At 40.6% G+C, this 27,531-nt stretch overlaps 1 protein-coding gene across 1 annotated transcript in view; it reads right to left on the bottom strand.

Annotated features, from left to right (window-relative positions):
- csgalnact1a (chondroitin sulfate N-acetylgalactosaminyltransferase 1a) overlaps positions 1–27,531 on the bottom strand; it is a 36,569-nt gene that overhangs the window by 6,401 nt on the left and 2,637 nt on the right. The window contains exons 2-4 of the mRNA XM_006789105.3: positions 16,724–18,046; positions 11,905–12,121; positions 9,849–9,950 (exon numbers count right to left, since the gene is read on the bottom strand). Coding sequence (XP_006789168.2) covers positions 9,849–9,950; positions 11,905–12,121; positions 16,724–17,525 — 1,121 coding nt within the window. The 5' untranslated portion in view covers positions 17,526–18,046. The remainder of the gene's footprint in view (positions 1–9,848; positions 9,951–11,904; positions 12,122–16,723; positions 18,047–27,531) is intronic.

Genomic DNA, 27,531 nt, shown 5'->3' with positions numbered 1-27,531 from the left:
GACACAAAGAAGAAGAGTCTACAAAAATCATATTCACTCAACTTTGCTCGCTTCACATTTTGTCCCCAGTTATCCTCATGCCACAATTTACCCACTACAGAAGCAGAACTTACTTCTCTTATTGATTGCACTCAAATAAATAAAGTTTTTAATGATTTCATCTGAACAAATGTAGTTTATGAGCATCTGTAATCACTCATCTGCCTGCTTGCCTGGATGTTGGGCTGCGAGTGTATTTTTCAAGTCACTTTCCCACGCCATCAAACTCAGTGCTGACATCATCGCATCATTCATGCAACCAGCTTCCTCCCCATCACTGCTACACCCCGGTAACAGAGCTCCATCCAAGCCTCCATCTTCATCTTCACCACTAGTGTCTAGATTCGGGTGGGTCCTGTTATTATTCCTGTCACCTCCGACAAGCCGTTCTCCCACGATGGGTCATTGGAGTCTAATCACTAATCAGCTTAATTAAATCCCACATCTCAATAAGTCATGTTCAATTCTTCCAAATGCTCTCCCCTTATATCGAAATGAAACTGTTCTTGCGGCATAATTTGAAGGCCATCTTTTCTATCCGTTCTCTTAATCGCTTCTCTGGTTCAGGTCCGGTCACCAGTCTGATGCAGGCTAACATATAGAGACATAAAATCTTTCACACCTGCAGCTAATTTAAAATCACCAGTTATCCCAACATGCATGTCTTTGCACAATGAGGGGAAGCCGGAGTACCCAATGCAAATCCGTGAAAGGTGCAGGAGAACAGAAAGGCCACAGCCGGCCAGTGGATTCAGAGACAGGAGTTACTTGCTGTGAGGTGAGGCTGCACTACTACCACTGCAGTGTTGTCAGACATTTTCTATACATTATTATATAACATACGGCAGATCTTTCCTATATTTGCAGATTCTGTGCTCCATATATGACTCTGTTTTATCTACATACCACATATTAAGCATTAATTGCCGTATTTATGCTGCTGAATAAATTCTAGCTGTAATCTCGGCTGTAGGGCTCTGCTGTTGATTGAGTAATTTTTCTAGCACACTTTAATTTCCCCTCACAAAACATTACTGCGCTGCAACTGTGTTTCTAATTTATGATTTCTACTTAGCTGAATTGTGTTTAAATCTTACTTGGTGGTAATGAACTTTGGTAATGGTGATTTGACTGTTTGATATGCAGCCACTTTAACACTGAAATATAGCGCAGCTCCCACATTTTTCACAAATCTTGAGAGCTCATCTCGCTGAAGGGCCCTGCGCCACAATTCAGCTTAACCAACTTTAGAATTTCTAATCCTCTGATTTCTGCTTTTTGAACGTTCCACCCAAAGATTAAACACGATGACGCACAAAAGTGCACATCAGCTCAAATTCCCACTCTTTTTACTCCGCTTCATGGGAAACTCAGCTGGTTCTGTCACTGGCCACTGAGTTGTTCAAGGCTGAAGCACGAGTAAAGAGAAACAGCTGGATCCAGATGTACACAGCTGTGGCTTTTCCTTAAGCATAACAATTTACACTGTTTGTGACTAATCCGTTCCTCATGCATGCGCATTCACAGACTCAGACAAAAACACACACACACACACACACAACTGCATGGGCTTTGAATAAAGGATGAATAAGAAAGAAAAAAAAAAACAGTTCTCATATCTTAGTGTGAAGCAGAACAAACTGCATCCATCACCCTCCTTCATCCATGCGATGCTGGGAAACACGCGGGAAAGAAAGAAAGCGCGCCGGGGCAGACGCACTCAGCTCTGTCAAGGAAAATCTGGATGACCAGAAGAAACATTTGGCCTGAGGTGGTTTGAATCATACTCCCCACATTTCCAAATCCCCGCTGTGCAAGTGTGTCACGTTTGCAACAATGTTCAGTGTGTGAAATTGATTCATGTATAATGCTGTGTAAAGCTTTTGTCTCGTTCCCTTCCGTTCAGCCTCCCCCATAAATAAGGCATTATGAAACCCTCTGGTCCCCAATGGCTCTAAATTCTAAAGAAACAAAAACATGACACCAGTAATGAGACTATTTTATATAGTCTGAAAAACCACTTCTGCCTGTCATTAAAAGAAACAGACAATAAAAAAAAGCTTTCACATCCCAGAACTATCATAACTTTAGAAAATCTGCGAAATTTTCCATACACAGGTAGAAATATCTGGATATCTGTACTAACCTGCCCGCTCTGTGCTGTCAGTGCACAGAGCCTGGCCTCCACATCTACATCTCGAGTCTATAAACTCAAGCCGAGTCAGTCTGTTTCACTGTCTACACACAAGAGTCCCCGCGGACCCACCCGCTGGCACTAAACTGTCCACAGATGGCAGAGACGGAGAACAATAGCTCTGTTTGTCTTAAACAATGTTAACGCAACAGGAGCTTTATTCACATGTTGACTCAGGCTTTACTTTAATGGGAGACGAGCTTCCCATCGGCTCAGTCAGCAAATACATCATGATTTCTCGCAAACAAACCAGAACGCACAGTAACGTCGAGAATTTATGTGAAGTTGCCGGACGTCCTTCTGCTCTTTGTTTCTGTGTCTTTAGTTTTAAAGCTGTAGTTTATCCCTGTTTGCTGGGAAATCCACTCAGAATAACTAAAGTCATTTTCGCATTGAAGATTTTAAAAGAATGAAACAAAAACTGGGATCATCATTTCAGAATGAACAAACAATACAGAAGGCGTGAACATTATAGATACCATTTTTAAGGACGTTTGGACAGAGACGTGGAGCTAGACGTTTTCCCCAGTTTCCAGTATTTATGCCAAGCTAAGCTAAACTACTGTGAGGACTTGTAAAGTTAGTGGTACCACTAACTATATACCTGCTACCAAGAAGATGTCAGATGCCCGACTATTTCTTTAAAACTGATTTTAGATGTCAGATTGTTGGCTCCATTGGTGTAGTGGTTGACACTTTGGTTGTACATGTGAAAGGTCCCTTGTTAGAGACTGGAAGGAGACACAAACCCAGCATTAGTGGGCCACAAGCTAGTTCACTTCTATTGCTGGTCCCAAGCCCAGATGAAAACGGGAGCGCTGCATCTGGAAAATCTGTGCCAAATCAAACATGCGGATCCATCCCTTGGGAGATTAAGGAGCAGCTTAAAATACGCCTAAAATAACTTTTACTTTTGGACAGAGCCAGGCTAACTCGCCCTTGTTTCCAGTCTTTATGCTAATCTAGCTGCTTAGTGTGTTTAATATTTACAGAGACATTTAGCTTAGTCAGAATATCCTGATTACTAATATTATTCAGGAACAAAATGCTACCCTCCCCAGTTGTTTCCAGGAGTTTGTCTCTTGCTCAATCCTATAAGCATGCGGTATAAGTGTTCCTTCTGGTCCGCGAGTGGGTGGTGCTTTTAAAAATATTTCCACAATCAAGCACATGGTAGAGGTATGTTTGTGGGCGGGGGGATAACTGACTTGATTGCATTTCCTTTTCTGGAGTGACTGACAAAAAGCTTGGATGAGGCAGCCTGTGAGGGCCTTTCAACGGGGAATTTGAGTTAATTTATTTGTAATATAATCAACGTTATTGTCTTGTAATTTGATACTGGAGTAAGCGGTTTATTTTCAAGGCATTTTGCTGTTCATTATCTTGTTTTAATCAGTTGTGATTATCATGGCTTGTTCTTTGGTTCATTTTAATAACAGTTCATCCAGGGATACACTTTTACTGGCTAAGTAAGTGTGTGTGCGTGTTTTATAAAAATCTTGTCATGCATATTTTATTTAATATTAGACATCAAGAGTTTGTATATTGAATGAGTGCCATTACTTAACATACCACTGCTAAAATGCTTCCTGGCTCGAATAGGAAAAGATGAAGCTGACAATAAAGCGGTTTTCTAGGCTTGCAAAGCAGTGGGTGATGCCGCCGCCTGCTACGTCGCTCTTAATACAGAATCTAAGCTTTGCTTCAAGTGATTTTCCTCTCTGAATAATGCTTCCACACATTTATGTATATTTGTGTCTCATGACTGCAAGTCCAGAAATATGAGCATAGACCCCACATTTGTGTGTCAACTTAATCCAGAAATAAAATCTTGTTTTCTAAATTACTTTTTATATCTGCTCTTTTTCTCCCTTCCTACCCACAGGCATCAGCCTCCTCCTCCCAACACACACACTTTTATGATCTAAAATAGTCAATTTGTTTACTGTAGGCGTGATGGTACCTAATGGTACTTAGTAGGAGTGAAATTGTTGAAATTGTGTCAGATTGAGTGAGTCTGTAAAGAGCTTCCCTGTTGTGTCTAAGCAGCAGGTCTGATCCTGTTAGTTCTGCTCAGTCAGGACATGGAGGGGAGGACTGACTGCAAATATGGTGCATCTAATATGAGGCCATATACACATTTCTCTTCATTTTCAACACTTCTTGAAGATATCACAGAAGCAAGCTTGCAATTTAGTCATGCGGTATGTCTGAATGATTTGCCAAAGTGTAACCCCATTTCTTTGGACTATGGGAGGAAGCCAGAGTAATCAGAAGGAATCCATAAAGAATATACGCAGACTGGATTAGAATCCAGGACTAACCAAAGTTGGCACCCTATTTAATATTACATCAGGCTGACAAATAAACAGCCTAATCAAAATAAATAGCTAGTGCTAGTCAATCTGTTAGCTGTGACGCCGTTAGCGTGATACCATGAGAGAGTTGTTTGACATATTGTTGGATGCTGCTAGATTACATCTGTCCCCCGCATTAAAAGCCTCAGTCGATAGTAGTTTACATAGAAGATGTTGACCTGTCTGCAAACAAATTCTAACTACTAGCCGTGCAGTGGCAAAACTTGACACAAACCGGACATGGAAAACATCCTTAAAAGCAAAAGCTGTGCTAACATGTTTCAAGAGGCACAAGTTTTACTTTGAAGGAATAGGGTCTCCTGTGGGTTTCCAGTTTGAGTCGCACTTTTCACAGTTTCACTCCAGCTTGGATAGTAGCCAAGTGTTTCCGGACAAGTTGGCGCCTTTCATGCAAACTACGGGACACAATCTGCTAGCGACCAAAGCAGTTGCTAGGAAGTCTTGGTCAACCAGTTAATAAAAGGCAAAAAAGAATATATGCATATTTGTAGGAAATACATATTCTTAGTAATGTGCATTTTTTTCCAACGTTTGCCAATTGGCTGCAAGCGAGTCACTCTACACTGTCACCATGATTGCTGTACGTCCAAAAAGTTAACATCATATGCATCTGCAAAACTTCGCCACCCTCTAATCCAGTTTCTGTAATAACAGAAAAATAAAGCAATTCAACACTAAGAACATATTAAAATGTATATTGCATCAGAAATTTAGTGATAAAACCCACATACACACATTTCTCCCTAAAGTACAGTGAAAAAAGGTCCACGTTTTCATTCACACAAAACTTTGATCAAAACTGAAATGTTGAAAATAAGAACATTCCTATCAGCCTCAGCTATAAATTGTCTTTAGTGCTGATTTACTAATATTAGCAAAATAAAGATGTGGAATTGCACCTGCTAAATATTAATATGTGAGCATTTAGCATTTAGGCCAGCCTCACAGACTCACTGGTACAACTGTAGTTTCCACCTAATACATACATAAAAATATAAATAAAAAAGTCAACTTCCAATTACTCAACATCTCTCAAGTGTTTTCTGTATTCAGCAATGCCAGTAGCTGTGTTATTTTTTTTTTATTATGATTTTTTTTACGTGCAATAAATTTTAAACGACTCATACTTTTTTGGCTGTCTTCTGTTTACAGAGCAGGGGGTGGCATGCATAACCTCTCTGGATGCTTGTTCTTTATGGCGAGCAGGGGAATCAGCAGTCCACGCATGTAATAAAGGATTAAGTACAAACTATAAAAAATGTAGACTCATGATCACTCTCTGACTGAGGCCCTTAGGCAAGACACCTACCAAAGTTAATAACGCTTTTTCAAAATAGATCTGTATTAAAGGCATCAGATCTCTTCATAATGAATATTGGACAGCTTTCAAACTCATGAGAGATTTGGATATTATTTCATACACTTATAATCTTCTTCCAACTTCTGCTCAACTTTATTTTCGTGCTCACTCAAAGCTCCCAGTGGGTTTTTCTGAGATCGTTAACCCTTCTGTGCAATGAAGTAATGGCACAAATTGCAAAAGGCAAGTTGCTACAAGATAAAAAGAAAGGAATGACAAAGTGATCTCATCCTTTGATGCTTTGTCTCTCCAAATTTCTGGGCCTTTTATCTTTGTGAGATTTTCATGTATAATCCTTGGTGACACCCTTTTTCCATCCCCGGAAAAATCTGTGGTTTGTTCAAGTTCTTTCAGCTCTTATATCTTATCTTTACACCTCTCCTCTTACTTCCTCTCCCTCTGTTTTTCCCTCAGCCTTTGGCTCCCCTCTGCATCTGAAACACAGTAATTATTCATATGTATCGACTGGTATCTCCACAGAACAGATCACTCATTCTTCTCCATCCTTTACACACAATCCGCCCCCCTCTCCGTCTCCATTGGTTTCTGCTCCACTCATGTTGTGTTGAATCATTATTTTCTAGCATGTAAGGCTCGAAAACATACAAGGCCCTGTTGGTTTGAGTCTGAGTTTAGGCTTTGAAGTGTGCATGTGTGAAGAACCACATTTGAAAGCTGCAACTGATTTTCTGTATGTTTAAAAAAAGACAGAATCGCTGGAGAGTAAGGCCCTGCTTTCTGGAATCTTGCTTTTTAATAGCAAATACTTTTATACTGACTTTTAATACGTATACTCTTAAATAATGATCACCTGCAGTAAAAAAAAGGTAATAATTTAAACCATGTAGAGAGGTTGATATGGGCTGAAAAGCTGCCTGAGAGCCAGGACAATTTAGATCTTGTTAGGCTCTTGGGAAATTGGCCTCAAGTAGTTTATATTGGCTGTGGGTAGTCATGTAAATGCTTCCCAAACAAATTTGAGCAGGGACACAGCGCTATTTAAAAGTGGGGAGTGTGACTGCAATGTGATTTAATAGAAAAAACAAAAAAACTCCAAGACAAATAGCTAGAGGTGATATGTGACAAACTAAACCAAGTTATAGTGTTAAATTGAATTTGCTGGAAGTGCAGAATCTTATCAGTCGCTAATGATGCCAACATGCTGCAAACAGATATTGACTTGCTGGCCAATTAAGGCATGTGCTCTGTGTGAACCAGTTTCGTTTTACAGAAACAGCCCTCTGGTCAGTCCTCTCCTTGACTTGGTTTTTAGGGTGGAATCTGGATAAACTGAAGAAAATAAGAAAATGTTGCAGGGTATATAATATAATGTACTTAGAAAGTACTATTGTAAGTCGGAGCTATGTATGTATAAAGGAAAAAAATTAATAAAAACAAAAAACGGAAAAATAAAATAAGCATTAGCTCACATTTGGGAGATGTAATTTAGCTTAAAAAAGCTTAGAAGATTTGCGACACCTTGCTCTTTAATTAAATCATTGTATAACTGCATGTATCAGGGCTTGGCTGTGCTTTGTGTTTAGTGAGGAGATGTTAACCCTAAAATGTTAAAGTATATTGGTTAACATAAAAGCATGCTAGCATCATTAGCATGCTAACATTAATGTTTACCTCATGGTATCAACCTGTCTGTTTGGTTACCTGGTAAATCCTTCTACACTGCCAATTTCTGAGCAACCAAAATAGGCAAAAAGGTAAATGTTAAACCCCTGAAGGTTCATTTCTATATCTGATATAGGCAACCATTTACCAAAGGGCTAAAATGGTGCATTTATAGCAATTATGCATCTATAACACTTTATAAAAGCATTGTGTCATTTTGATTTCATGACAAAGTGGCGTGATGGTTAGCACCATGGTCTCATAACAAGAAGGTGTTGTGTTTGGCTGGCCTTACTGTGTGCTGTTTACACGCTCTCCCAGTGCCTGGGTTCTCTCTGCACTTCACCTTTGCATTTGCATGTTGGGTAAATGTGTGCTTCTAAATTGGCTACAGGTGTGTATGTGAGTGAGAATAGTTGTCTGCCTATGTAAAACATCATTTTACTATATTCACTGTATTTATAGACTATATGAAAAGTCTAAAATATAGCTATACAGAATTCAAGCCATGTGATTTAGCCCAGCTCATCTTTCCTTCCAACATTTCATTTCCTGCATTTTTAAGATGCATGTTTTAGATGTATGATATATATGGTTTACCCATAGATATCATACTATGCAATCATGATGAAAGTTATTATACCAATAATTTATTACACACTTAATGGGGGTGGGCAGTGTTTGGATGATGACTGTACAACAAATACACTTGTTTTTTAGACAACCAGACAATGACTGGTTGATGTGGTCCCTTAATTACACAGATGTAAATCCATTTTGCACAGAGTGACTCTATTTATCTATTTATTTATATAAACAGGAAGTACCACTGCTATTTTTGACTTTTCTCATAGTGATTAGCTTAACAACTGCACAAACACAGCAAACAATACTGCTGCGTGGCCATGTACTAGTTTATGTAAATTCATCTAATCTTTATAGCTGTACAAAAAAAAAAAAAAAAAAACCCTGACAGTTTTAAAAGCAGTGAGCAGGGTATTATATAGTTAAAGCTAATTTCCAACACCAGTCCATTCATGTACGCTATAAATGGGTGACAACAGTTAAAGTGTCAGATTAGAGCTGGGATGTAATTCTGTCACTATACTTGGCATTTATAGACTCCAGTCCACTTATAAAAAAAGAATAATGCTTAACTCTTAAAAATAAATCATTACCTGCAGCAACACATACGGACGTGCACCTCTCCTTGCAAGCTAAAGGTTACATTTTATTGTATCTGTGCTTAGTCTGTCTGTGTCAGATCCCAGATACGAGAACAACAAGCCATGATAATTCCCAGTCATTTCAACCACAGCCTGAATGTTAGATAAAAGGGAAGAGGAGTGCAGGCTTGATTACAGCCAGTGATTCACACCCAGATATGTTTCCACACAGCTCAGGAATACAGTAGAATGAGAAGAGTACAAAGAGACGGAAGTTCAAAGCAGAAAAACTACCGGAAATTCCAGTTTATTTAATGCCGTTCTTTCCCAGACTGCACCTTCAGCTCCAACTCTTTTCAATTTCTGTTTTGTACAAACTTTCACTGTCACTTATTTAAGAAGGCTCCCACACTAAAATCAACGAGGCCTCGGGTTAACTGTATGTTTTTTGTGTCTGCCTTTCCACATTCACAGGTTCTAAATTTGCCTTCTTTACACTTGATCTGACACTTTGCTCTAAGACCGTGCAATGCTATCTTTTTTTTTAATCTCCACGGTTTCCTCTCAGCACGGTGAGACAAAGACACGCTGTGTGATCCCGGTGATAGTCCTACTGATTCAAGGCCACACAAAAACCTTCAAGGCTGGGGAATCGACAAGTGTCACCATAGCAACCCCCTCAGGGAATCTGCGGCGCAGTGGATCTGACTCCCGATTGGGCGACAGCGATCCCTCTCCGAGAGATGTGGGTGTCCGTGCGAGAGGGCAACAGGATCACAGGCTTGTTGTAATTTATCTGTGCTGGCTGGTAGCTCTCAGCTACCCGGCATGGGTGGCACACTGCTCTATTATTTATCAGACAGATGAGTGGCTGTGCCAGAATGGCGAGCCAGGAGGTGTGTGCGCTTTGTGCACCAAGGAAATGTTTATAGGGTAAGAGTTGAAACAGTGGAAACATTTCTACAGCGCATTCCAAAAGCGGCTACACGGCTGGGGCTGCGTTCACTTCATTATGTAAATTGCATTTCATACTCTTGTGTTGGGAATTATAATTCAAAGACCTCTTCTTGGCTCCACTTCCAACCCACCTGGATGTGTTCTCCAGAGTGCTCTGGACTTCGCTCATCTGCTCTTTCCCAAAATACACCACCGTCAGATGAACCCGGCCGTCCTGATGCACGCAGACTTCCCTGTACATAAACACAAACATGCAAAGGAAGCGATATTAAGGATGAAAGTGTGTGAGGAGAATGGGATTTGGGGGTGTGCAGGAAGGAAGAGGACATGAGGGGTTTTAAAAATACAGCTTTGGTTGGAGGATCTATCCATGCAGTGCCAAAACACAACAACTGTAATAATGAAGTGAATAGCTGCTTAAGTAGTTCATCATAAGAGCCAAGTATTTTCTGATTTCTGCTTTATAAAGCTGAATTTCTTTGGGCTTTGGCCAGCAGACTGAATACTGGATCTTGGAACCTAAACATTCACTATTTCCTGATGATTTATTCTAAAAAAGGAAATAAAATTCATCGTTTGGATCTGTATTCAAGGCTTTCCCCCCATTTTGACCCCGTGTTAACACACAGAGGAAGCTCTTATTGTGAGTAAAACAGACACCAGGTGGAGATGCCTGAAGGCTCTTTGATGGAGACGTGTCAAATATATCACAAGCACACGCTGCAGATAATTCACCTCTCCCACGAGGTACGCATGCAAATGCGCAGATGTGCACACGCAGTTTGTCAACATCTTCCCCAAAGGGACGTTAGGGCAGGCGATTCATAGCATTCATAGCACACAACATGAGGCAAAAATGCTTGGAAAAAAATGTGCGGGGAATATTGAGCCAACATTTTTGCTGCAATTATTGATGTCGCATAAAAGGCCCTCTATAAATGTTGGTCTAGAAGTAAATTGGAATAAATTGATTTTTTGTTGGGATCTGATGAGACAGTCTAATTCTGTGCTGGGGCCACGGAGCAGACAAAAACCCATCTCTTAATTATTTGAGTGTGTAAAAAGCAAGAAATCAATTTAAAAATCTGCCTGCATACAAACAAATCTCACAAGCAGGACTTTTTATCTCCATAGTCTTTCCTTTTAATATATTAAGCATATTTTCAAGTCCAACTGTGGACAAAGAACTCATAATAAGCATGGATTTACCCAATGTTATCTCGAACACACACACACACACACACACTCACTCTTCTCTTACTCAGTGCACTTTTATAATAGATGAGGGTGAAGTGTTTGCTCAGCGACTCCCCAAGTCTTTCAAGTAAGTACACTCCTTGCCGTGCTGTATATCAAGTACCGCTGGTCTGCCAGGGGGGCATTTTAATGGGCTGCAACACTGCCACTAAAGTAGGATTTACCATGTAAAAAGAGCTGTGATAAGCAGCAGCAGCAGCAGCACAATAAATCACAGACATTAAGGAAGACATTTCCTCAGCTTTGACGGGCTGCAGGGCTGAACCAAGCATGTTTTGCTCTCAGGTGATTAGATTTGAGAGCTGTGAGTGTGAATTATTACAAAAATTATGGAAATGACTCATTTTATTTTCACCTTAGAAAACTCCATTAACCCCGACCCTTTTTCTTAAAGAAAAAATCTGTTGTGATTTTGTGTCATGCGCGCACCCGCTCGGCTCTACTTGTGGTTGAAGCTACAGTGCAGTGTGTTTGAGGTGTTAGTCATACGCGTTAAAAGTGTGTATGAAAATAGATTCCCTATGGTAATGAGGTGACAAAAATGGCTGTGATCACCGAGAACATCTTTATTCATGTTCTGGTCTGAGTCATTTTAAGTCTCTCAGATTTGTTTACATTCAGATTATGCCTACCAGCAGCAAAATAAATTAACTGATAAGACAACGCATGCAGTTTCAAAAATGTTAATTACATGCCCCCCTCCCAAAAAAAGTAAAAATAAAATCTCTCTGATGTTAATTTTCTTCCCTCTAATCTCCTCAGCCCCTGTCTCTGTCTGGTTGATCCTTAATTAAAGTTTGAAACTTGGTTTGAATAACACTGAGTATCGCATTTTTCTGAATTAGTAACATGCGATAGAAAGAGCCGCCATGAATAATTTATAGGGGCGCATCTGTCTGTCGACTTTGCAGGTCAAAACATCTAACTCACCTGAAGTTGTGCATGAACTGCTTGAACTTGTCCGTGCGTCGGGAGAGCGGGACGATGATGTTGATGAGCACATTGGTTGTGTCCACTCTCTCGTTTTTCACCTTCAGGAGTGGTCCGAAGGGCCGGAAGAGGACCAGGCGTCTGAATCCATTACTTGACTCCCCTCTGAAGGTCAGCTCGTACAACGTACCTTTGTCCTTTTCTGTACGCGTGATACCTGGCGGGGGGAGATTTAGAGCATGAAATCAGGAGCAGATAAGTTAAATACAGTCAACATCATTGTTTCTTCTTATAAAACAGTAGGGGTGTAATTTCTTTCCACTATATACTCACTCATCCACCTGTTGAACTGCTTCTTATTACAAATATCTAATCAGCTAATCAAATGGCATAAACTCAATTAATTTAAATGTGTAAACATGTTAAAGATGATCATACCACTTTTTTCAGGTAAGAAAAGTAAACTGCGACTGCAGTTGGCACAGGCTCACCAAAACTGGACAAATAAGATTGGAAAAAGACTACCCAGTGTGGTGCCTCGATTTCTGCTGAGACTTTCAGATGGCAGGGTAGGAATTTGGAAAGTTTTTGTCTTCTATCAAAGGTTCAGACAGATGGTGGATAATGGTCCTGGGGCCTAGTTTCTTTTTTTTCTCATATTTTTATTGAGAGACACGTGTACATTAGTTTACAATGACAATACAATCTGTTCCCCTCACATATTTTTTAGTTTTTCTTACATGAACAGATACGATAATACACACACACACACCCACACACACGCTTAAATAAAATTGAAAAAACAAACAAACAAACAAAACAAAACCTAAGAAGAAACCCAAAACAAACACAAACAACAAACCCCAAAACACACACACAAAAAAAAAAAAAGGGGGGGGGGGGATATGATATTAATCAGCTGGTAGAGCGTTTAATGACTTGCAATAGTTTACGAAGGGGCTCCAGATACGATAAAATTCTCTGTATTTGCCCTTCGCCACAAGGCCTATCTTTTGCAATTTAAGAAATGACATCACATCTCTAAACCAAAAAGAAACTGAAGGTGGCTTTGAAGATTTCCAAAGGAGTAAGATGCAACGTCTAGCCAAAAGTGATGTAAAGGCTAATATTTTGAAGTGTGTAGGGTCGGTTAGACCAGTGTTGACTGGAAGCCCAAAAACAGCTAGAAAAGGGTCCATGCAGATTTGGGTTGGGGGCCTAGTTTCTTGACACACCTTGGGCATCTTAGTACCAGTTGAATATCATGTAAACACCCCAGCTTACTGGACCATGTACATTCCTTTATGTGTTGTAACTTTATTGCAGTTTATTGTTTGATAACAGCATTTTGGTTATTTTGTAAGTGATTTAAGTGTTAGCCACATGTTTAGTGAGAGCTGTTAACTATAGATTTAATTTTCTGCCAAAAGGGAGCATAGGGTAGACGAAAGTTACTCTGGGTTTAGCTAGCAAAGAAAGTTTCGGGATACCATTATATGTTGCTCTGATGTCGAGAAGTTTATTTGTTGTACATTCCCCTTTTTGAAACCTTATATAAAGACTATTGTTTCTACAATTGATGTTCGATCCATTTTTTCGGCTAAGTGGATTCGCCACAACATTATGATCTTACTGGACCATGTACATTCCTTTATGATCATGGTGTATCAATCTTCTGATGGTTGCTTCCAGCAGGATAACATGTCATTTATTTGAGCATCAAAGCAAACTGTTTTTTTGAACATGACAATACGTTCATAGTCCATACTCACCAGATCTCAATACAATACAACATACAAGAATACCATTGTGTATGTGCGGCTAACATATGTGCAGCAACTGTGTGATGCTATCATGTCAATATGGACCAGATTTTCAGAGGAATGGTTCCAGCACCTTGCTAAATCGAATCCAGGAAGAATAAAAGCAACTCTGAAGGCAAAAGAGGTCCAGTATTAGCAAGTTGTAACATATAAATTGTCCACCGAGTCTAGATTTGGGTAAGCACCACTAAAAGAATAGAGAACCATTCAAGTAGCTAGCAGTAACAGAGATTCTGGGATTAGATCATTAAAATCCTGGAGGGATGGATCTACAGGGTGGGCCATTTATATGGATACACCATAATAAAATGGGAATGGTTGGTGATATTAAAGTCCTGTTTGTGGCACATTAGTATATGTGAGGGGGCAAACTCCTCAAGATGGGTGGTGACCATGGTCGCCATTTAGAAGTCGGCCATCTTGGATACAACTTTTGTTTTTTCAATAGGAAGAGGGCCATGTGACACATCAAACTTATTGGCAATGTCACAAAAAAAAACAATGGTGTGCTTGGACTTTAATATCACCAACCATTCCCATTTTATTACAGTGTATCCATATAAATGGCCCACCCTGCACATTAAGAATTTGTGGGACTCATTTAAATAATTTTCATTTCAGTTTTTCAATTATTTAAAAGCTGTTTTTGTTTCTCTGCTGATTTGCCATTATCATCTGCTTGCAGTGTTTGAGCTAGGCTTAGCTAACAGGAAAGCCTAGCTCTGTGTTCATCCCTCAGGTAAAAGAGTGATATCACACTTCTAATGTAACTGCTGACAATATAATACAATACAATATATATATATATATAATACAATATAATACAATCCAGAATCAAAGGCAGATTTTAATTTTTGTGCTTGAGTTCACTTTGTTTTATTTTGTTGTAATAATTTTGTTTTCCTGGTTTCTCCACAGTGCATCTTTCTTTTGACTCCCCATAAGAATTCTGTGTGCTAAGTAAAATATTTTTCCATCTCTAGTTTTTAAATGTAAAAAATTTCAATTTTTTTCATGGAATCCTATTTTCATCTCTGTCATTAATACTTTTTTTACTGGACTAATATAATTTGTGTGGGAAAAAAATAAGAGGGCAAATGAGGCCACGTAAACCACACACATTCTCCACGGTCTCTGTCAGTTATCTTGATGGACGCTGTATGTCAGCTTGTTTCCCCATAGAGAGGTTGTTTTCCAATTACTCTGACATTACTAACAGATTACTGCTTGCAAACATACCCCATGAGGCTAGTGGAACAAAAAATTGGAAATTGGATGCGAAAAAACTCATTCCTGCAAAGAGGCATTTGGTGTTCAAAGACAGAAGACAGACAGACAGATGGAAGAGAGTCAAAAGACTACTGATGTAAAAAGAAGAAGAGAACAGAGGGATATCTGCAGCCATAGATTTTGCCTAATAGCAGCTTGAATTAAGGCCTTCCTGTTAAATTGGCCTGCTTCCTGTGAGCCAAGGCCTCATTTCCCAAAGGGACACCATAATCTTTCATTTAGTAAATACGTTAAACTATTTAGACTGAGTGCCGCCACTTCCTGTCTCTGTCTTTTTAGTCTAACTGCACTTCTTTTTCTCTTTGTGAGGCCACAACATAGTTGCTGGCAAGTTCATTTTGCATACCTCTAGTGTTTGTGTACAGTTTCAGCTCACTAGATTGCTAATGCAGCCCTCAAACTCCCCAAAGATGCTTGTGTTAGTCTTGACTGGCTTTCACTTGTCTGACTGGTTGGATAAAATGTTGTTTGTTCGAGAATCACTTAAAATCGATGTCCAAGCCCATTAAAGGGAAAAAAGCACAAGAGATGTGAGCAAGCGTCTCCATTTCATTTAAAAAAAAAAAATGCATTTCCCTGCTGCTGACTTAAAGAAATGTGGAGACCGCTTGCGTGAACACAAACAGATGCACAAATGCATGCACATCCTTTAAAGCCACAACCACATAAACACAGACCTAGATTGCGCAGGACCACACACAAGCTAATACGGATGCATGGAGCTCCACATGGTGACCTTTAGCTCATTTCTACAGAGCTAGGTGCCCCATCACTCTCTTTAAAACCTCCACCCACTCACACAGTGAAGATAGTGACCTTCAAAGAGCAGGCACACACACACTAAAACACCGTGTTTGAAGAGATCCTGCGCTGTGATTGAGCAGCAGCTGTGCTCATTTCCTGAGGTTATGATCATAGCTGCAGAAGAACAAACTAGGAGGATATAATGACTGTGGTTTTACACAAATACACATATTTCTGACCTTCCAGGGATTCATGTTGACAAAAGAAAAGGAGAGAAAGGTAAAGCAAGATAGCAGAAGATATTAGAGTAATTGTGTTCTGAGGAGAAAAGCTGTTGACAGTAAAACAAATGTGGTTAGGGGAGTTTAGATTTAACACAGTGTAACAAAGAAATATGCATTTAATTCTATTATTATTAATTATTTAACGTGTAATTTGTTAAATTCAAAGGCAAAGAGTGAAATCAGCGGTAGAACACAACCAAGTAGCTCTTAAGGAACTTGAATTTCAATGATTGCCATTATACATTAGTTATACAATATCCCAGTAGCCAACAGTAGCAGGGCAATTTAGCACATTCAAATACAATTACATAACAATAAAAAATAGGATGATCATTGTGTTGCTGGCCCTCATATTATCTTGCATTACAAATCCAGTGTGGCGCTATCCTTTACAGCGATGCACTGTGGGTATTTGCCACTGGTATTGGTTGGTTGCAAAGAAGGTGCTACAACAAAAACCTCCTTATGATTGCTTTGGCTGCTCCGTAGCTTGCATGGAAGACGCTGCCTTGTCTGCCAACACTCTCTGAGCTGTAGTGAAACTTGAAGTGCAACGCAAATTAGAAACATTCACCCTTCAAGTGCTTCTGTTGATACCATACACATTTACCTTTGATAAAATATTTGCAGATAAACACATATTTCAGGAGATTGGGTTGAGATTTAACATGCTCTCACCTTCTATGAAGTCAGATGGTGTGTAGACTTGGGCCTTTTCCGCTGCACTCCTGTGGTCCTGCTCAGATGAAGGCGTATTGAGGCTATGCAGAGCCGTCTCCAGGACCTCCGCAAGCTCCTCTCGTTTGTCCTTTCTCACAGGCTTCTCCTCCGGATGACGTGTCAGCCCCATCTCCAGCTGGTATACTCTTTGCAGGGTGAAGCTCTCAAATGGCACTACAGCGTACTCGCTGGGCAACCTGATGCCAGAGGTCACCTCAGCTTTTGACAACTGGGCCTTCAGGAACTCCTGTAGGTCCGCAGGCTGGCTCTTGGCTACCTGAGCTTCTCCAACACCACCTCCTTGTGAGGCAGCGCCTCCTTCCTGCCCCTCTGCTGGGCCTCCATTGGCTTTTTTCAGGCTTTCCTGTACTCCTTTCAACTGCTGACTGCGCTCCTGCAATGCCTCTTTCAACTGAGCTATCTGTTTCTTCAAGGAGGAGATGTGGAGGCGGTGCTGCTCCTCACGCTCTTGGAGGAGCACCTGGTAAGAGTGGGCACTCGGAGGACCGCCGCTGTGGGCAGGCCCAGCTCCTCCGACCCCAGCGGCTCCCGCTCCGGTCTCCGGCCTCGTGCCTCCCAGGCTGGGATGATTAGATCCAGCGTGGGGTAATATATGACTCAGTGGAGGGTCATTAGAGTATGGCGGGCTGCATCTCATCACATAAAGGAGCGAAAGTGAGCAGCAGAGGAGCACCAGAAGCCCCCCGACACGGGACACCCACAACAGTAGTCCGCGCCGTAACATCACTGCACGCAACATCAAAACTCACTCCTCCTGGTTAAACCCACAGAGGTATCATGTAACCTCACACACTCTGGCCTTAATGATGTCTGACTTGTGTTTATGTTCCATCACCCGGTGAGCAGGCGGGCTACATATCAGTGTGAGGTCATTTAATTTGAATTAGGTCATTGGTTCCCAACTGCCTGAGACTGTTGTGTCACTGGCAAAATAATGGAAAAAAAAGAAAAAAGGCAGACACTTGTGAAAAAACACTTTCTCCCTTTCTCTTGGTCCAATTAGCTCCATGGTCTGTGAGAAGAAACTGTTCCAGACACTGTTGCATCATCTGTCACTCATAAGTGACTCATCTGTTTGCTCTGACTCTCCCACTAAGTCCATGTTGTCCTCTTCCTGTCCTCCTTCCAGTATCCAAATGCTCAGCCAAATAGTCTCCAATACAAATGTGACTGATGCAGAAAGAAAGAAAGAAGAAAAAAAATTCATAGAACTCTAATCCTCAGTAGTCATCTGTTTGTTTTTTTTCCAAAGCCGTTTTCCTGACAAAGGAAACAGAAAGGAGACAGAAAGGACTGTTATTGGAAACAATTCTTTTTAACATTTTGACGTGCACCAGCTTTCTCTAAACACTGGAGGGTGTGTCTTTAAATATGCACTGAATCAGAAACCGACCAGGCTACTCTGACATGTTAGTTTTAGGGTGGCAAGAAGTTGCCAAACCAAGCATTGCTTCAGGACTAAAGCTCCTGGAAAACAATGTTGTCACTGAAGATATGACGCAGTAAGTAAGGGTGCGTGAGCTTGAAACTCCAGAAGTTATAGTTCATATGTGCTAAGGGGTGTGTGTGTGTGTGTGTGTGTGTGTGTGTGTGTGTGTGTGTGTGTGTGTGTGTGTGTGTGTGTGAGAGAGAGAGATCAGGGAATAGAGAGGAAAATATGTATACACCTATGCAGCTATTTGTACCTGCAGTGTGTGTATTGGTATGTGCACATGAAGTGGACTGTAGTGTCATATTATTGCTCTTTATGTATCCACAGTCATGCAATAAAGACAGTAAAGTAAATACTCCCTTACTTTCTCCATATGAATTAAGAGAGTTATTATCAGCCAGGTGCTGTTGATGCAATTGATGAACTTATTGCCATATTTTCTGACCACCTGTATAAAAGTAAATGTTGGCATTCTGCTGGTCGGGAGCATCCAAAATACCACAAGTTTCCCAGGAATTAATGTTCCAGCAAATTCACCTGAAGCTCAGATTATGCAATGCTCAGACAAACTGCAAAAAATAAAAAAGCTACATCTCCGACTCTGCAGTCCTCATTTAACATGTTAATGTTAAAGTTAACCACAAGATGTCTGGTTTGTCCACCATTTGGCAAAAACCAAACACAGCATATTGGCACAAACACCTCATACCGAATGTCAAGCACTGCACAGTGGAGTGTTGACTTAGATTGCATACTTGGGACCTGGGCACCTTGCAGTCATTGAGTCAACCATGAACTCTGTAGAGTCTTCTGGAGACAAATGTGACGCCATGTGACAATTTGTCAACTGGCACAAAATTGTCATGCAATAGGACAAAGATCTCAAGAACAGCAGCAAATCTAAAACAGAATGGCTGAAAAAGAAAAGAATCAAGGTGTTGCAATGACACAGTCAAAGTCCAGACCTCACCTGGACTGAGGTGCCGCAGTAGGCCCTTCAAAGACAAATAAATGTATATAATGAATGCTTGCAAAACTCAACAAGCAACATTGTAAAGAAAAGTGGTTTAAATTTCCTTTATAGCAATGTGAGAGACTGATAGCCACATAGAAAACCATTAGTTCATGTTATTGCCTCGACATGCTTCTGAATGATGGGGAATGCATTGTTGTTTTTTCGAGGACTATATTTAAACTTTACTCACAAAAGCTCTTGAGCAGCATTTTTACTGGGATGGCTTTGTGGATAGCAACGTTAGTTGTTTGGACCACCGTTTTAGTCCCCAGATGATGAATTATAACAAATTTTGTGGGCTTGGTTAGAATATCCCGTCGATTTATGTTACGAAAGAAAAACTGTAATGAAAGTGATGATCTTATGACTTTTTGTCTGGCACAGATGGTAAAATAACTTGTCCCAAAAAAGGAACCGTCATCCCAAAAAGACTTTATCTAGCCATGTTAGAACATTTAGTCAGCACAAAATTGATCTTACACAACAGACAAACATTCACCGCTACCAGCCAAATGCAGATACAACCACTGACACGATCAGCACCAGACGTGCTTTGTGTTTTGTGGTAATCCAAAAACGTCACTTGAAACAAAGTAGTACTAAGTGGTGAACAACAAGCTATAAAGTTTAAGCAATAACTCTGTACTTTATGTCTTCTGCGTGGGAAAGGTGAGCAGCAGTATGGTGTATCTGGATGTCTGAATGCAAGTCTTGAGCATAAGTAGACGTTTTGTGTGCGTGTCTATGCATATATATGTTCTTGTGGGAAGGTGTTTCAGTGTTCCTGTATGTATCTGTAAATGTATCTCTGTGTATCAGTCACGGTCTCTCTTGACTCCCCACACAGTCAGCTCTTTGACAGGACAGCCTGAAGCTGAGCGTAATGAAAGGATTAGTATATGGCAGAAGTGAATACTGGACTGTGCTCTAACAGATGGCTGAATCAGGACAGACAGAGCGTCTCTCCAGCAGGACCTCCGCTGCTGACTTAAAAAATGTTTGAGGAGAGGACGCTCGGGGAAAAGTGGCTGAGTTAGTGCTGGAGAGCGTGCTGCGGCTCCTCACATCGAGTATCGTCCTTTGAATTACAGAAAAAGTTCTCATGATATCATTATATGGAGCCATGGATCTTCCAAAAATGTGGCATGACATTAATGGCAGTTTAATCAGTTCATTTTGGCTCGTTCACAAAAGCTTCTCATTAGCTGAGAGTTGTGGCCGCATGCAGGGAACCTGTAGCACAGTTGCGCTCGAACTAATGCCAGTAAATGTGATCACAAGCCATTCACACGAATTAAAGCGTGTGCCTGGGTCTGGCATTGTGATGGTCAATTTCCTGTTTTTACTGAGGAACAAATGCACTGCTTTGCATTGTCAAATGCAAGCTCGTGGTGGGAGGAGAGTATGAAGCTACAGCCAGCAGGTGATTAGGTTAGCATGCAGAACTTTTCGCGAAATGTCAAGTTCTTCTATTTGATTATCGTCAACTGAGCCATCAGCTGACTAAGGCTGGGGTGATTGTTCTCTCCCTGCGCTATTTTAGTTTGGTTCAGCTTCTTGAAACCTTTGTAAATGTACCCCTAACAGAACAAAAGTATATGTTGTCTATGGCAATGTGGTCATTCCAAGTCATACAGGTATGTGAGAAAGATTCATCACTGCAAAGAAGGCTGGTGTAACTTTGATTTATGAGCAGAGCCCCGCAGTCAAACCACCGAGTCCCACCGGAATGAATGAATTGATTCAGCCCTGGTTATTTGACTCCCCACGGGGATAGCCGTGGCCTCAACACAAGAACACCGCAGAGAAATAATTACAGGCATATAGTTTCCTGTTACCATCTAGCACTAAAGTAAACGCATGCTCATAAAATGTTTATTCTCACAATGTGTCTGACATGTGCTACATCTGTGCTAACAAGCTATGGTAAAATAGTGAGAGACATTATTCAGGCCTGTGAAAAAGAAAGTAGAACCACCTTTACTTACTTAATGTAATCATTTATCATTTTCTGTGCGACTTTATCAGTCTCTCTTAAGGCTCTGGAGGAAATTTAGCATGCTCTTCTTTAAAGCGTTGCTTCAGTCCATTGAGGTTTGTGGACATCCGTTTATGCATAGATCTCTTAGGTTTTGTGGTTTGTTCTTTTGCAGCTTTGCAAAGCTAAGCTGTGCTGCGATCCTCTTTTTAGACAAAAGACACTGTCCTCTGGTAAACCGGCCAAACAAGTCATACTTGTTCAGTCTTTTTCTAATTGTACTGTCCTGAACTTAAACATTTAACATGCTAACTAAGGCATGCAGAGTTCGGCAAGCAGCTCTTGGACTTTCTGCAGTATTGCAGGGTCAGGTCCACTGTGATATTGTGTTAACAATGTCACAATATCACACCAGCAAAAAACCACCAAATGTTTTTGCAGAGAGACTCACAGATACAGTGTGAGTCTATCTAATGATGTTCATTTAATCAAGTAGTAGCAGCACTTGGCTGCTACTCATCCTCTTAATTTCTATGGAAGCAGTTAAGGATAAATTAAAAGTTTGACAGGACTGCACAGAGTCCTCTGAAAAACTTTCTTCTTCACTTTGCCATTAGTTATCATTAGTCATTATGATCTCCACCTCTCTTCCACAGTATGTCTTTTGTCCCGTTTTACTCCCCTCACCCTCAGCCGGTGCGGCAAATGCCTGCCCCTCCTTGACCCTGGTTCTGCTGGAGGTTTCTTCCAGTTAAAAGGAGAGTTTTTCCTTCCCACTGTCACTCAGTGCTCGCTAATAGGTGGTCATTTGAATGCTGGGGTTTTCTTTACCTTACAATGTAAATTCCTTGAGATGACTGTTGCCGTGATTTGGCGCTACATAAATAAAACTGAACTGAATTGACTGCATGTGTTTAAGAGGAGCATATCACCACTGATACTGTTAGGATTCTTGTGTTAGCACTTCAAGCTTCAAATCCCTTAGCCAAGTAAAGCCTCAAGTACTCTGTGCAGGTGTGGCTATAAAGTTAGAAATGTTTTTTAATCTATTTAGTTTTCGTCTGTGCTAGCAGAAAACTTTGTTGTGGAGATCCTTCAGAGACCTGAAAACCACAGATGTCTGGATCTACCGTAAATCCAAACATACAGTTTCTCAGAAAGGAAATTATATAAACTGATCACGTGACTTTTTGTAAACATCAGATTCTCAGTATAAATCAATTTCAACAGCGCAAGCCCCCCCCCCCAAAACAAACCTGCCGTGAAGTTTACCACAATAGTTCCTGTGTTTTCTCTCTGCCTCCGTGTCTCTTCAACCTCCACCTTTAAGTCAGTGCTTGGCAGGGCCGACACCTGATAACAGTTTCCTGATGGTTGTTTCAGTCCTCATAGTACACTGAGCTACTCTGTTTGAAAAAGCTTTTTCCCGCTTTCCTTTTGCAGAATGCATCGAATACATCTACAGGCAATACGAACGATAGTTTGTTTACCAACACATTACATTTCTTCACTTTTTGAGATGTCACAGCTGATAAATGTGCTGTCTCCATTATTAGATATGCCGGAAATAGAAACACAGATGCAGAGAGACATCCAGTAGAGAGCGGAAAATAATCTGCCTGTCACAAAGAAAAGAAAGTAAGGACCGAGAAAAAGAATGATTTAGTATTTGGTGACCAGAGATATTCCCAGCAGCAGCATCTGGGTCAGCCGCTAAAATCACTTCCTCCCCTCCCGCTGCTGTTTCCTGCCCCCAGGGGATTTATGCCTGTTTGTTTCACTTTGTTTGTTTCTACTGAAATCGGCGCATCTGTGCATCAAAAATATTGTCTTCCTCTTGACACCTGTTAGAAGTGTTGTGCTCATCTTTGTGAAAATAAGTCAGAGAGGAGATAACGTGTGAGCAAAGTGTAGCAACGAGTATTGAGAGAGTAGCTGAAGCTGCAGGAGTTTGCACTTAGAAAAAAAAAAAAGGGGGGGGGGGGGAAGAGAAAGAATGAATTTCTTCTCTGTCCGTTGCCCCATTTTGTGAGTCTCAGTCGCACTGGTGAAGCAGAAATCACACGCGGGTGACAGCATATCTCTGTTTGTGTGCTCCTCTCTGTGCTTCAGGCCAACCTTTAAGTGCCTGAGGCATTTGAGAAGCAACCTCGTGACCGCAACGTCGCGACAAACGAAGCATCTTAATCCCCGCTGTCATTTTTAAAGAGCAGACTGTCTTTGTTGTCTCCATCAGACTGCTCTTTCATAAAAATGTATGCACTGGGAATTCACAGTATATGTATCTTTTCAAAGGGTGTGAGTGTTTGTGTGAAAGAGAGTGCAATGGCCTGGAAAATTAGGCGGGGTGGTTGTAAAGCAGAAACACACAGAAGACACTGTACTTATATTGTTCAGGATTTTATCAGCACTTTCGCACATTTAAGCTTTTTATCTCTCACATCTGCATCTCCTATTGAATTATTATATAGTTGCACTTCAAAGTTGTAGATTTTTTCTTTCCTGTTCATGGCAGCCACTGTTTTCCATTACTTTGTGCATTTTGGGTTTTGATCGTTTTCAGATCCACAGTGCACATGAGGGGAAATCTTAACATGCTCATGCCAGAACACGCTCTGAAAAACCACATTTTACTAAACAAACAAACAAGCAAACTGTTCATAAATCTTAGTCTCTGAAAAAGAGACTTCAATACTCACCCTACTTCGCATTCAGCTGTTTTCAAGATGTGCTTGTTTATACTCCCCCACAGACATCAGTGGGGATGGTGGCAGCGCCAGACTGAAGATATAAAAGGAATGCCAGCACAGATTGCATGATTATGAGAGAAAGATAGATGCAGCCAAAGTGACGTCACCCCACAGTTTGTGGACTCCCATCTTAAGCCCAGCTGTTTTGCCTAGTGCCATGTTGGGTTTGGAAAGTAGATGTGACCATATTTTCATGCTCTCAGCTCATGACAGCACTGGCTTTCTAGCTTAGTTCCTTTATCTGTCATTCACTGTGGAATGCTAATTTTGGCAAATAGGAAGCAGCTCAAAAACAAAACCCTAAACAAAGAAAAATGGCACTCGTGAATTATTCAAAGTGGCCGCGCCCTTAGTTATGCATTCATTTTAAACCTTAAAACAATTTAAAGAAGCGGGCTAGACATAGGGAGGCACAGTGGTGGAGTCGTTACCACTGTTGCCTCACAGTAAAAAGGTCCTGGGTTTGAATCAAATGCTGGGGGGTTTCTGTCTTTGCATGTTTTTTCATGCCTATTTTTCATATCAAAACTGATTTTGTAACAGGCTCCAAACACGCCGGTCATTAAGACGGAAGATTATAACCCACTCACCTTTAGGGAACTGCAAATTATGCCACTTCCCGTTGACTTCAGAGGTCACAGCTTGAGTGTAATGACTTGACATATCAGGAGAGGCTGCAGAGCCTCTGGTCAAGTCCAGCTCTGCCTCTCCAATCACACCCATGTGATTGTCTACACAGAGCCTGCACGCAACTGTTGTCTACATGTTTCAGCCCTCTAATTGTCACTAGAGGGCAGTGTCCAAAATATGTGTTGCAGCACAGGAAAAGGTGACAAAGTTGTTTTGTTTTTTAAATGAACAATTAAGAATAATACAATCTAGCACAAAGGTGAGCACAGTGTAGCCTGAGAAAACAGAGAATGTCGGCTGCACACAAAAACAGTCAAGCGCCAGACTTTCCGATATTTCCGAGGTTTGTTATTTTAACAGACTGCAAAATCTCTCAAAACAATCTATAAAAATAAATAAATAAATAGATTACTGAACAGTTTCTGATGCATAAACTGTCCTCCAGCAGAGCTCTTGTTGTTTTTTATTTTGTTTTTTTGGCCACCCAGCCAGCAACTTCTCTGGAGAAAACTGTATGGATTGTGACTGATCGACTGTTTCTTGTAAAAATGGTAAAATGGTAAATGGCCTGTATTTGTATAGCGCTTTACACATCCAGTCATCCACCCATTCACACACACATTCATACACTGGTGAACCTAGTGGACTTTTTTTTTTTTTTTTTTTTTTAATCAGCTATTAATCATTAACAAATGTGCTTTAAGTGATTCATTTATCTATTTGCACTGTTACTAAACCACAATAAGAAAGAAAGCCAAGCTTCAAAGAGTGGATCCAAGTTGACGTCTTCAAGATAAAAAAAAAAAAAAAAAAATCTTTTCAGATAATCAGCGTTCAACTTGAACATATCATAGATTGCATTTCTTCACGTCATATAATCCATGTCGAGCTACATCCGGTTGGTTTCTTTCTCTGCGCACAAGCAAGCTTGTGTAGGTTGCATGCCCAGAATCCTTCAGTGGGTGTAGTCAAATACCTACACAAACAGTCACAAGCACGATAATTCAATTCAATTCAATTCAATTCAATTTTATTTATATAGCGCCAAATCACAACAAATGTCGCCTCAAGGCGCTTCATAGATACAGAGAAAAACCCAACAATCATATGACCCCCTATGAGCAAGCACTTTGGCGACAGTGGGAAGGAAAAACTCCCTTTTAACAGGAAGAAACCTCCGGCAGAACCAGGCTCAGGGAGGGGCGATACCATGTGAATCCTAGAGGGGTGTACTAAGAAGCAAGATTAATGGTTTAGCTTAAAGTCAGAGTTTCTGTGTCATGTGGCTCTCTTTTTACCTAAATCACCAACTGGTAACTTATGGTGAACACATAAGCTGGTAGGGAGCAAACTATGGTCAGACTTTGCATTAATTTCATCCTTTTATTTACAGCATTTGTTGAGTCCAATATCGATTCCTTAATGGGCGAGTACATTTACATGTGCAAATTGTTAAGCCGCTTTTACTAACATCACAAATTAAACCGAGCTGGAGAGTTACACTAGTGCAAACTGTGTGTTGTGTTATTTGGTGACTGGGGAAATGTATAAATGTTTTTATATGTATATATTTTTTAAAAATCTGCTTCTAAGCTTCTTTCACACTGCTGGAGTTGCAGCTACCGGAACACACAACACGTCTATCAAGTCATAAAATTTATCTCACTTTATTGTGCTGGGAAGCTAACGTCTCTGTTATCAGGATACGCAACCATTAATGTTTAAATGGATCCAGTTTAAAGTTTCAGGGCTCTAATGAGCAGTCGTCATCTCAGAAATAAACAGCAGCACTGAGAGGGCGCTCAGCGATAAATTAACTTAATTAAAATGTTTACCGCTCTGTGCTTTAAATTCCAAATTAACAGTTTTTTTCTCGCCTTATTTGCAAACGTGTCATATTTTAATTTTGTGTTATTAATGTTTTTCATAGAATTTTATCACCATTTTATTATCATCGTCATCCCCAATTGGAGTGGGTGCACTCATAGGGATCACTTTGTGCGGAAGAAGAGCCACATGACCCGCAAAGCAGCCACTTTTATCTCTGACTGGTATTTGTCGAGCCAGCTAATACAAAGAAAGCCTGGCTGTGTTCAACTCCCTTCATAGTAAACCCACCCAGATGCAGCAGTGCCCACTCCTCCAATCACATTTGGCGCTGCAGTGAGCAAAACTAAATATTGAAGGCAAAAAACAGGAATCTCACAATACAGGCAGGCTTCCAGGCAGGCTTCTAGGAGCAATAGCTTTATCTACTGTATGCAAATAAATAAATCATAAAATTCAGTATATTGCTATGCTTTTTACTGACCATATACAATTATGTTGCGTTCTTTAAATCTTCCTTTAAGTCCCATCATTTCATATACTCATCTGAAAAGCACGTTCATATGAGAGAATATTAATCTTTTAAAAACAACCTTCTCCTCCTACCTCGGCCCTTTCCTTCCATACACATAAACTGTCTGTGAGTAACTGACCCCTGAGGTCTCTACAAGCAACCGTACAAACCACAGAAGCATGCATGCTTAAACTCTGCTCCATACTGTCGGTCTCTCCGTCATCCTAGCTCTGCAGCCTCTGCCGAGTGGTGTACTTGTTACCGTGCAGGGCAGGGATGTTAATGTGTTTGTGTGCTTGTTGGCCTCACTGAGTGTCTTCTTTTCACACAGTGCTGTCTGAACCTGCCCTCTGGCTATCTTACTGGAAAATTGGGGAACATCCTCTAGGGAAGGACAGCAGAGGAGAGGAAAGGAAAGGAGAGGAGAGGAGGAGAGATTAATTAAGATAAAATTTGAAAACGAGTGGGAAAAGAAAGTGGGTGGCGAGTTTGACAACTATATCCTCAGATAACTCGAGGGGAACTATTAAGCGAGTAGATGAGATACATGCTCCAAGGACAAAATGAAGCAGAGAGAGGAAAAAGTCGGGATTAAAAGA

This window comes from Neolamprologus brichardi, chromosome 7 (assembly GCF_056152115.1).
Source record: "Neolamprologus brichardi isolate AB-2024 chromosome 7, ASM5615211v1, whole genome shotgun sequence".
Taxonomy (NCBI): Eukaryota; Metazoa; Chordata; class Actinopteri; order Cichliformes; family Cichlidae; genus Neolamprologus; species Neolamprologus brichardi.
This window is presented reverse-complemented; position numbering and strand designations above follow the sequence as displayed.